This window comes from Micropterus salmoides, unplaced genomic scaffold (assembly GCF_014851395.1).
Source record: "Micropterus salmoides isolate LMB-PRFRI ecotype aquatic unplaced genomic scaffold, ASM1485139v1 Ms_hic_scaffold_22, whole genome shotgun sequence".
NCBI classification, from domain to species: Eukaryota; Metazoa; Chordata; class Actinopteri; order Centrarchiformes; family Centrarchidae; genus Micropterus; species Micropterus salmoides.
In genome coordinates, this window is record NW_024041373.1 from 13685035 (window position 1) to 13697595 (window position 12561).

General features: G+C 40.1%; 1 protein-coding gene across 1 annotated transcript; it reads left to right on the forward strand.

The window, feature by feature from the left end:
- Positions 1-503: 503 nt before the first annotated feature.
- gclc (glutamate-cysteine ligase, catalytic subunit) lies at positions 504-11166 on the forward strand. The gene is made up of 16 exons (XM_038737635.1): positions 504-1178; positions 2095-2207; positions 5312-5494; positions 5962-6075; positions 6393-6451; positions 7145-7281; positions 7466-7540; positions 7781-7897; positions 8253-8391; positions 8516-8628; positions 8735-8827; positions 8960-9064; positions 9195-9276; positions 9370-9479; positions 10179-10299; positions 10411-11166. The coding sequence occupies exons 1-16, from the start codon at positions 1029-1031 to the stop codon at positions 10590-10592; spliced, it is 1893 nt and encodes a 630-aa protein (XP_038593563.1). The 5' UTR covers positions 504-1028; the 3' UTR covers positions 10593-11166.
- The last annotated feature ends 1395 nt before the right edge of the window (positions 11167-12561 follow it).

The following is a 12561-nucleotide window of genomic DNA, read 5'->3' on the forward strand; positions in this document are numbered from 1 at the left end:
ATTAGTCATTTAGCTGAAGCTTTTATCCAAAGCGATTTTTGCTATATATTTCAGAGGTCACACCTCTGGACCATCTACGGGTTAACTTAAGTGCTTGCTCAGGGACACAGCCAGGTTTCCTACACCAAAGGCGTGTTTCTTACCCTGGTCTTACCCACTGCACCATTGCCACCCCCATCTCACGCCAATACAGCTCCTTTGAATTGATTTAAAATATGAGATTATTGGAAATAGAATATAAACTATTAAGATCTAAAAATATACCCTATATAATTAATTACATACTCTATCGCAGACATTTTGTTCATTTCCCGGGGATTCCTCCCGGTGAAATTTCAGTAGCTTGCTATTTCCGAACAGCACTTGAACGTCGCATCGCTACCTGGCTCTGATTGACAGATCAGTGGGAGGAGCCGAGTGGCGAAGAATGCTGAGTCATAGTGACGTCAGCCCGCTCTCGCTCCGCCTGACTGCATCACGTGTGTAAAAGGCAGGAGGGCGTTTATATGTACAACACAGCCTGAACACAGCTCAACTCTATAGAGCACGCTAGCGCTTGGGAACAACGATCTACCTGCAGGTTCACCTCGCGCTGTCATTCCGTCACAGTGCTGCACGTTAACAGTCCGTGGTCGTTAAACGAGCCGAGGCTAGCGGGCGCTGACTATCTCGTCGGGTTCTTCGGGGGAGCAGCCATATCAGCCCTCTGGTGTGCTTGAAGTTACCGAGCTAACCAGGCATTAGCAAGTGATGAGCTGCGGGGCCCTTCTTCTTCTGGATGCCCCGCTAAGGTTACCGACAGGGCACGTCGCTTAGCAGCACCACGAGATTCCGCGTCCCGCCTGTGAACTATCTGACAGCACTTTGTGGACCCAGTTTTCGCCGTTTGCTCGGACCGAGAGTTCATGCTAGCTCCCTGCCGGTTTAACCTCCTAGCTCGCTAGCTAACGCCCGGCGTGCAAGTTCACATACATTAAGCAGCCAGCAAGACCCCAGCCGTCAGTTTACTCTCCCAGACTGTCTGTGCGATGGGTTTACTGTCACAGGGCTCTCCACTGAACTGGGAAGAAACCAAGAAGTATGCCGACCATATCAGAAAGCACGGCATCATCCAGTTTCTCAACATCTACAACAAGGTGAAGGAACGACAGAAAGATGTGCTGAAATGGGGCGATGAGGTGAGAAACGAGCTTTGTTTAAAAATAAGCCAGCATGTGGGGAATGTTGTGCTGCAGATTTCTGTTTATGCCTCTGATCTTGTCAGCAAGGATGGTTGTGCATGATGCAACAGTGGCCTTGTGTACATCTGCAGCTTTCACTATTGTGTGTCAAGAATGTGTTCCTGTGCGTTTGCTGCTTTCACATATATCCAGTTTGCATCAGTTCATGCTGTCTATAAGGAAGTTGACTGACAAGGTTATAGTGGAACCTGACTGGTTGCAAGGTAAACGGCTCTGTTAAATGAAACCTTTAGGGCTACTTGGATAACATAATTACAGTAACGTTACTAGTGTCAGATTTGATTCTTCTTTCTTTGAGTCTAAAGAACAAGATGTTTGTGTCACAGTTACTAAAGGTAATTCACTAGCTAAACATATTAAAGGCTGCCTATAAATGTTCAGTTTTCCTGTTGTAACTGTCAAATAATACTAATAATCCAGGCAGTACTGTTACTAATTCAAGAAGATGCTCCCTGTGCAACATAGACATCATAAAGTCTGCTATGCTACATGTTAAAATATGTGGGCTCGGCTGTTGCCATTTCGTTCAGAACCTCACAATAGTTTGCGTTTGCAGCCTTTGCCCGCCACCCGTCCACAAAACTTCAACATGCTACTGCTTGAACGAAGTGTTTTCCTTTCAAACATTGTGGAATGCTGTTATTATAGATTAATCCCTCTTGCAGACGGGGGATTACAGGGTAGAGTCAAAGTCAAGGAAACATAACTGATGAATTGGAATTGATGTGATGGCGTCCCAGTCTGGTTTCAAAGTAAGAAAAGAACATTGGATGAACAAAGCAGTGGCTGTAATGTGGTGTGTGTCTGATTGATAATGCAGCCTGTTTGTTTTGTACCATTTTACTTTACAAAGGTTGAGTACATGTTGGTGGAATTGGATGACAAGAATGAAAAGGTTCGACTTGTCCTGAACGGTGGAAATGTTTTGGAAACTCTTCAAGACCAGGGTGAAAAGATAAACCCCAAGTAAGTAAGCTCGCCACAGAATATGTCCAAACATTCACCTGAAAATTTTAATTTAGTTAGATCGTTTTAATAACTTCCCCCATCCAAATACACACATTTATATCGTGAAGACGTTGTTGGTTCAAGTCTGGTAAGTTTTAAAATATTATTGCAACACTCTAGTTCTTAATCTGAATAACATCTTAAACAATGCCACACCTTTAATGCAAATCTCCATATCGAACTACACTCTGTATAAAAGTTAATGCATCATGCGCACCCACACACTTGCACAGGTATTTGTTTCTTTATCTCTAAAGTCACTTCACCCAGTCAACAGTTTTGTTTAGGCCAGTCAGACCTCTTCTGCATAGTGTACAAATCCTGTTTGATTTACAACTACCAGACACAAGAATTCCTGAGAGTACCATCAATGAAGGGTTTTTTAGGTAAAATGTCCAAGCACAGCTGACTTCTTCAGAGTTCTTCAGCTGCTCCATTTTTCTGGTGGTTGTGGCGCACTTGATCCATTGCTTCCTGTTACTTTCAGCACTTTATTTTTCCAACTAGGACACCCACACAAAAACAAGTCACTTTGGCATGTATTACCTTAGCTCCGCCCATCTGCGACGTGAACAGACCTCTGATCAGCTAGAACACATGTATCATGTGCAAGGCCCTTAATGGACTAATCTGTTACAAAGTCGAATATATAGTTGCTATTGTGTGAGGCAGTGGTTTTCCAAACTAAGGGCCAGAACCCCCAAGCATCCCAAGATAAATCTTAAGAGTCACAGAGAGATATATAATAAATATATATAAAATTTATTTTTTTATTTCTGGCTTTGCATTTTTATGAAATATATCGGGAGGCATGGCTCGGGTGGTAGAGCAGTCTTGGCGTCCTTGAGCTATGAACCCCTAACTGCTCCTGTGGAGCAGGTCTGCTATGTATGAATGTGCAAATGTTGTAAAGCACTTTGGGTGATTGGTAGACTAGAAAACCACTATGTAAATGCAGTCCATTTACCATACCATGCAATGGTAGAAATGTGTCCACTGTAAGAGATTTGGCAATACAGTTTCCACTACTGTATATTCGGGGAAGGCTATGTAGCAAATCAAGGCTGAAATCAAGAAGAAGAAAACAACAACAATAACTTCATAAATCCCTCTAGGGGAAATTCATTTCTTTAACACTCTGTTGTTATTATTATACACATGTATGGAAATATGGAGAAATGTCAGAGCGAGGGTGCTGCCCTGAGCAGTTAGGGATTCTGGGCCTTGCAAGGAGGTGAACTCGCACCTCTCCAGCCACCAGTCTAAGGTCCATATGACTGCTCCATGCAGGACTCAATGTGGCGACCTGAACCAGCAACCCTCTGGTTCCCAAGCCAAGCCCCCACAGACAGAGCTTCTGCCGCCCCCTCACGTGATCGCATGTGTTTAAGAACGTTATTAAAACAGTCCAGTTTGTTTAATCACTTCAGAGTTTATTCTAGAGTTTATTTCTGTACTTATGTCTATGTCTAGTACTTACTCTAGTCTTCCTGTCTAGCAAAGGTAGTGTGTTACCATATGTTGGATTTGTTTTCTTTTTGACTAAGTGAAGGCAGCTTCTGGCAGCTTTGCACACCTTGACCAGAGACAGATCCCCTCGGGTTACGTGAGGTCAGATGGAAAATGTTAGTACTTACGCGGCAACCGTCCACGGCTGGAAAAATAAAGCTACGTAAACGTTAAGTGCCAAAAACTGCATTTCACTGAATGGCCACTTGAGGCTGGCTCCAAAAGCCAATCAATTCCCATAGACCCCAATTGTAAAACTTTACAGCAGAAATCATTCAAAGAGCTGAAACTCATCAGTCCTGCCCACTCTGCCAGTCCCTGCCACAGAGGAGTTTCCCCATATCATGACACTGGTGTCGGCCTCACCATAGAGATGTTATTATCAATGTGATGAGCAGTGTTCCTCCTCAGGTATTCAGGCCAAAGGTTTACATTTTTGTCTCAACAGACCAGAGAGCCCCTTTCCTCGTTCTCATAGTCAATCATTAAGTGCTGTTTTACAGACTTAATGGGGCTTTTATTTGTCTTTGTGGCGGCAGGAGTGATTCTCTTCCATCTCTGCAGAGGATCTCAGTGATCTTTGGTCTCTTCTCTGAACAAGGTCCTCTGAGTACTGAGTTCAGCACCACAACATAAGAGGAACGTTGGTTCCAAACGTGTTGCTTTTCATAGTGTTAGTGCCCACGGTGTCCCACAGGAGGTTTAGTGTTTCATCAGTTTGTTAAACCCTCGTCTTTATTTATACCTCAACATCGTTCGGTCTTTGTGTACACACAACTCCTGAAATATCATGGCCTGTTAGTTTAACACATTAAAGGATCTGAGTTCACTTTGAAGAGTGTAAAAGTATAAAAATAAAATAAGGTATTACTGCATTTAAACTACATACATTTGCAACATTGTATGATCCATAATAATGTCACACTTGAGCGTGGATTGCTTGTGGATTCATTTTAGTCTATAATAAGACAAATTTAAAAAGTTAAACCATTTGTCTCCTACCTTTTTTAGCATATTTGAAGATGATGATTTTGTTCTGTAATAACTTGAACCTTTTTACAAATGTGCTCTAGCGAAATCCCTAAAAATCTCCAAAACGTGGAGGTGATGTGAGGATATTTGACCTCAGGTCAGCGGCAATAATCTGAGCATGCTGTTTGCATGCTTAAACTGTAGTAGAGTTTTCTGCAGGCGTGTAAATGTGTTTGTACAAGCTTGTGAGTGTTATGCTTGCTCGCTGCCCATGACGTCGGTCTAAATCTGTGGAGCCAACTTCACCCAGGGGAAATACCAATGGCAGTGGGAATAGTAGAGCCGATGCATTCCTCATTACTGCCCCTCTGTCGCACACACCAAAGAGCACGCTCCGGAGCACAAATACATCGTGTTGGTGTGCCCCGCCAAGATTATGGCTGACATACGATAAAGGGAGAGTTTATTCAATCAGAAAGGTCATCATGATACGGAGACCAGGGCACTTTTTTGATGTCCTTTTTTCTTGCTGACCTAAAAAAAGCCTAATGAACATGAACATTTTTAAATTATGTTTTCAGTCACCCCACGCTTTGGAGACCAGAGTATGGCAGCTACATGATTGAAGGAACTCCAGGGCAGCCCTACGGTGGCACGATGTCAGAGTTCAACACCGTGGAGGGCAACATGGGGAAGAGACGACGAGAGGCCTCGTCTGTCCTGAACAAGAACGAAACCCTCTGCACCATCACCTCATTTCCAAGGTACTCTGGTTTACAATGAGCAAATGTTTTAACCCTCTTTTAATAATTGTGAGTGGAGACAAGAACAAAAAAAATTATGTTCAAAAGTTTTGCAGTTGTGTGCTTTATGTTTAATTCAATTTGATGGATTTTGTAAGTTTACAATTTGTTCATGGATTTAGCTTTCTGTCATTTTCAATTTGCAAAAATGCTGATTTTTAGCTTCTCCAGTGTGAGGGTTTGATGCTTTTCTCTGTCACACTTATGGACTGTGATATCTTTGGGTTGTAGACTGCTGGTCAGACAAAACAAGTATTTGAATATGTCACTTTAGGTTTTGGAAAGTTATAATTTGCATTTTTCTCTATTTTCTGACATTTTGAGACAAAACAGTTAATCAATTTATTGAGAAATTATTTTGCAGAATAATCATTTATAACACTGTTATTTGCAGCCTTATAATAGTAATGTTTTGATCCTTTGTTTAGGTTAGGTTGCCCAGGTTTCACCAAACCAGAGCACCGGCCGACCCCTGTTGAGAAAGGGGTGTCAAAGTCACTGTTTTTCCCAGACGAAGCTATCAACAGACACCCAAGATTCAGGTAGGCTTCATGGTTATAACTTTGTGACAATGTGCATGTGTGGTTAACTTGCTGATATATGATTTACAATGTGTTTATGTAAAATAATTACTATCAGGCGATTATATTCTTGGATTTTTATATCTGTATCTGACCCTGTATAGGCTGTAAAGACATGTTTTTTTTTTCCTGATGTATTTTTACTGTTTGTGCCAGTAGATTTTGAAGATGCCATATATGCATGTTCCTTTCACTGCGCATGCTTGTTTTTGTATAATGAAGTTTGTGTATGTGTGTTGTGTACATGACTGCATGTGTTTGTGGATTTGCTTTTCCAGCACCCTTACCAGAAACATACGTCACAGAAGAGGAGAGAAAGTTGTGATTAATGTGCCAAGTAAGTGAATGAAATGAGACGAATAGTATTATAAACTTGTTTTGTTTTTCAATTAAAATGTGACATTTACTTATTTATAGTTAGACGGAATACGGTTCAAATATCCGTCTACATAGTTGGAGACCCTATTTCCATACTGGCGTAAAGCAGTAACGTCACACTGATCAATCCAACAGCCTGCTACACAAGACAAGAGCCACAGACTCTGAACAACATCCACATTCGCTTTCCTGCTAAAAAGTCTCCTACATATCTAACTTACAAATATGAAGACGTGTGTTGTCCTGCACATTAGCTGGTTTAATGTGCAACCCAAAAAACATTCACTGCGGAAAAGTGCACTGCTAACTTCTGTTTCTTAGTTAGCTAATTAGCTGCTCAGCTGCAGCACATTAAACATTACTCTTCATTATGTAACAACATGCTGTCTGCCCATGACTTGTAGCTACAGTGCAAGTTTGTTCACTTTGTCTCTTGTTCACTACTATGTAACAACGGCACTCTGGCAGCCCCAAAGCCTAATGTTCTTCCTTTTTCAATAATAAAAAACTATTAGCAGTACATTTAGAAAACACCTTTTGACTAAATGAGATTTCACTTGGATGAGAAATGCATAGATTTTGATGCATTTCCTTTGGCTCTCATAATGCATGGGAAATAATAATTATGACTAGATTTCACTTTGTGTTTCAGTTTTCAGAGACAAGTGCACTCCATCTCCATTTGTGGAGGAGTTTCCTGAGGATGATGGTGAAGCAGCGAGGGCAGCGCTGCCCGATCATATCTACATGGACTGCATGGGCTTCGGCATGGGCAACTGCTGTCTGCAGGTACTGGCTGGGTAGTGTGACATCTCCGAAGTCTCTGCTGCCTTGAATCATCCTTTTTGTTTTCAAACAGTGATGTAATAACGATGGTGTAACCTGGACTATTTTGATTTTTGTCTGCAACATTACAGTCCCAATAAGTGATTTATAAATGTACTTCAGCCTCTTTTTTACGATGCTTCTGCAGGTGACATTCCAAGCTTGTAGCATTGATGAGGCAAGGTACCTTTATGACCAACTAGCGACATTCTGCCCCATAGTGGTGAGTAGAAAAGCACGCACTTCCTATCATGTATTATGATTATTTACCTGACGTCTTCTTCAGTCGGACTACTATAACTAATTATCTATTAACTGAATCAAATATTTGGATTTGGGATTTGGCAGTTTAGTCCAGAAGTCACAGTAACAATAAACAGAGAAGATTGTGTGGCTTTGTTTTTTTTTTTTGGTTGTTTATAAAACACTACACACTGCTGAATGCTGTTTTGGCTCTTTACAGATGGCGTTGAGTGCGGCCTCACCCTTCTACAGAGGCTTTGTGTCAGATAATGATTGTCGCTGGGGAGTTATTTCTGCCTCAGTGGACGACAGGACACAGGAGGAACGCGGGCTCAAGGTGAGCAGAGGGACACCCTGAACAACCAGACCCATAGGGAGCAAAACACACTTATACACATACAAGGAATCTGCTTCAGTATTTTGGTGCAGAACAATAAACATAGAAGGTAGAAAATATAAAATACCGCAAATACCGCAGGTCAAGAATCATACGTTTAAAATTGACAATAATAATAGTATAAGACATATAAAAGAAAAGAATTAAGACTATGTACAATATGGCTGTGCAATGTAATTTTACTCGGTTCCTCTTAAAACCTTTCTCAAGCTAAAGGCAATAGTACTTCTAAGATATCACAGTAAAACTTTTGATGCTTTACGTTATAAAAATGTTGGGTTTTTTTTCTTTGCAGCCACTGAAAAACGACAAATACAAGATCTTCAAGTCAAGATATGATTCAATTGATAGCTACCTGTCTAGCTGTGGCGAGAAGTACAACGACATTGATTTGACAATAGATGAGGAGATCAACAAGCAGCTGCTCGATGCAGGTACCGTCATTTTCAAAGCTAATATACAAATATGTTAGCCGTGAAATGGAATATGAAATGAACGCCATTCAACTTCACTAATAGATGCTTGTACAGTAAAGAATAATCAGCTTTCTGTGTGTAGGAATAGACAAGCTGCTGGCTCAACACATAGCACACCTCTTCATCCGAGATCCACTGTCTGTATTTGAGGAGAAAATTCACTTGGATGATGAAAATGAGTCTGATCACTTTGAGGTGAGGTTTTCTGTATTCCTTAAGCAGTTTCTTAGAAGAAAGACAAACATGTATACAAAACACAGTACATGGTCGTATTTATTCAAACCAAAGTGTCTTCTTGCAGAACCTCCAGTCGACCAACTGGCAGACGATGAGGTTTAAACCTCCACCTCCAAACTCTGATATTGGCTGGAGGGTTGAGTTCCGCCCGATGGAGGTAATAACTAACTGCACCATCACTTAACTTTTAGTTGTAATCTGTGTTAATCTTTGATGACAAGGCATGTCAAATACAGGAAAAAAAAAACCTGAGAGTGAGTTCAGTTTTATTGTTGCTTCTGTTTCTCAGGTGCAGCTAACTGACTTTGAAAATGCTGCATACGTGGTCTTTGTCGTCCTGCTCACCAGAGTGATCTTGTCCTATAAACTGGACTTTCTGATCCCTTTGTCAAAGGTAAAAACAGCAACAACTCTAGGCTTTTATAAAATGTGAAGAGATGTTTAATTAATGAATGAAGGACATGTGGACAATGATCTACTTTTTACAGAGAGCTCTGATACAGTAAACCCTTGTCTTTCATTAGGTTGACGAAAACATGAAGGTCGCACAGAAGAGAAACGCTGTCCAGGAGGGTATGTTTTACTTCCGAAAGGACATCTTCAAAGGTGGGTCAAACAATAAGTGCAACACTTTACATTGATTCTTACAGTGAATGCCTCCAATAAGAGTAGTAAAACATTTGTATTGTCCACCAATAGGCTGTAACCCGGGCCTTGATGGCACTGCTTCTGCTCAGAACGGCCTGGAGACTGAGGGTACTAACGAAGAGTACATGCTGATGAGCATTGACACAATCATCAATGGAAAGGTGATTATTATCTTGCATGTTTTAGCCATGTAAGCAGTATGGCTCAATAGATGGCCCACCATTTTGGTCTAGACTGAAATATCTTATCAACTATTTAGTGGATTGCTGTGAAATTTGCCTTAGACATTCATGTTCCCCTCAGTATCAATGTATGGTGATCTCTTAATTTTTTCATGTAGCTGTAACTGCTGTAACTGTCCACATCATAGAGATTGTAACACTGTATCCACTTGGTGAAAAGAACAACAGTAGTATAAGTAAATATTGGCAAATGGCTGCAAACCAGCTATGGCTCCCGGTTACTTGAATAAAATCCAATATTTATACTAACACAGTTAATTCAGTTAAAAGGACCCTATACATCGTTTTGATCAATCTGGTTTCACTTATTAGAAATGTGTAAAATGGAAAAAGCACCTACTTTAGGCTGTTTACATGATGTGACTACAAGGCTAGCAGTGTTTGTAACCCTCTTAGAATAATGTCTTTGTTTTGTCCACAATCCAAAGATAATCAGTTTACTGTCATAAAGGAGTAAAGAAACAGAACATATTCACATTTAAGAAGCTATCAGTTTTGCATCATTTGTTTAAAAAAATTACTCGAAACCAATTAATCAATTATCAAAATAGTTGGCGATTAATTTAGTAGTTGACAACTAATCGATTAATCGTTGTAGCTCTACTTTTTTATCACCAGGAGGGAGTATTTCAAGGACTGATCCCGATCCTTAACTGCTATCTGGAAAACATGGAAGTTGATGTGGACACCAGGTGCACCATTTTGAATTACCTGAAGCTCATCAAGAAACGTGCCTCAGGTAAATTTGCATTAAGGGACAAAACGTAACTTTCTCATAAGCCAAAGCCGATTTTCTCTTTATGCAGCTTTAAATCTGAGCGTAACTGTTAATTTTGCTGATCTGAAACAGGCGAGTTGATGACCATGGCCAAGTGGATGAGGGAATTTGTTGCAAAGCACCCGCAGTATAAGCAGGACAGCGTGCTAACTGACAAGATCAACTACGACCTGTTCAAAAAGTGCGACAAGATTGCAAAAGGCGAAGAGCAGTGCCCAGAGCTCATTGGAAACCCAGTCAACAGGTTCAAATGAGAATCAAATGCCATCGTCATTATACAAACTCGCATGTAAAGGAAGACCAAATGTGTGGCTCAGAACGAAAGCGGTCCAATTTTTAGAGAATGCATAAACAGCATGTGTGTGTTGTAAGAAACACACCTGCATCAAGTGTATGTGTATATATACTGTATGAGATTTTTATGATTACAAAATTATTTTAATAGGGTTAAGACACAAAAGGTTGTGTAATAGAAATCAGATGTGTATTTATTTTTTCCTCTGGAAGTTAAGCCTTCTGTTTGCATATGTAAATGTAGCAAAGAGTTGTACAGTAGTCTGCTTTTAATTTTGTGTTCTGTAAATACTGTACTTCAGCTCTTTAAAACATTAACATCATGGGTTTTGTTTTTTTCTGGATATGAGCTTTCTTCGCGTTTGGTAGAGATCTTTCTTTGTTTTTGCATTTTAAGAGAAATGGGGGGGTTTTTTGTTTTTTGCTCTGCTGACTTTGTAGTGGGACCTTGAATATCGCGTTACATTCAATTGGAAATGGTGAACCATTGTTTGCAATGTATTGCTGCTTCAAAATAAATCTGTACAACAGTTAGTAACAGTTTACTATTACTTTCACTATTTCGGGTGTTTAATGGAATGAGTTTTAGCTTTCACAAACAAGTCTTGAAACCCTTCCAACTAGCTGCATTAGCAGTATTTTGATTGATCGGCTGCAATCATTAAATCAGCATAATTTAATGGTAGGACAGCATCAGGAGCTGGCAGAAAGTCATGCTCCAACTTTGTAACTCTTAAGAATTTCTTATGTTCTTTCTCAAAACTTGAAAAATGAACAGTAAATAAACCAAACCAAACGCATCAAGTATCTGATAAAATTCCTGTTAGGCTGTATAGCCTACTTGGCATGCTTTGAATGAAACATGTTTACAAAAAGTATGTTTATCTTTGCATTTGCTAATTAGCACTAAACACAAGCTAGCTGAGGCAGATGGAAGTTTGTTCTGCAGGGATTTGGTCATAAACCAAAGTATTGGACAAATAATTTTGACTCAATGATGGCGCTAGATAGTCTGTAAAAACCTTAATGGCTATTCATCTGATAGTAGTTGAAAAATTTCAGAGTCACTGACAGACAGACCGACATCACAATGAATACTGACTGCTCTTGGAGGTTAAAACAGCAATTCTGATAATATGCCTTCATCCATCAGGAGGGTGTGGTGTAGAAAATTCAATTCCAGGTACTCAAGTCGGCTCAATGTACTCTATGCTTGTTTTTATAAATATGTGCTAATGCGTTACAAAAATAAACCAATGCATTTTAACCTGAACACACTTTTTCTGTAATACTTTAAATGTCCAACATCCACTACCTGAACAATTTCGTCCACAAGAGGGTGGTATTGATCTTCAGCTTTTCATGATAGCCTACTGAGCTGCAATGAAAAATGGGAGCATTGCCTCTTGGACCAGATAATGGTTAAGGCTGGTACAGGCCCTGCAGAGAGACAAGAAACATTGTTTTATCCAAACAAAGCCCTTGGACTCATAGTTATTATTATTGATGCAATGGACATTTGAATAAAATAAAATGCATATGTGTGTTTAGTTGATCTTCCTCTTAAACATTCTTTAATGTACTAAAAGTATGAAGATAGTCACATTTGGAGAACATGACAACACCAAGATGACCACGAAATATTTCACTGTAAAGTTCACAAATACTTCTGGTTATTAGAGACACTTGATGTGACAACATTTTTTCAAGTAGTAAAATACACCGACCAGCCATAATAACATCATGACCATCTGTTGGTCATAATATCTGTCTCCCTTTTGCCGCCAACACAGCCCTGACCCGCCAAAACATGGACTTCAATGTTTTTGTACTGTGTATCAGAACCAGCATCAAGTTTTTCAACAATTTGACCTACAGTTGCATGTCTTTTGGATCGGACCACATGGGCGAGCCTTCGATGAGCCTTGA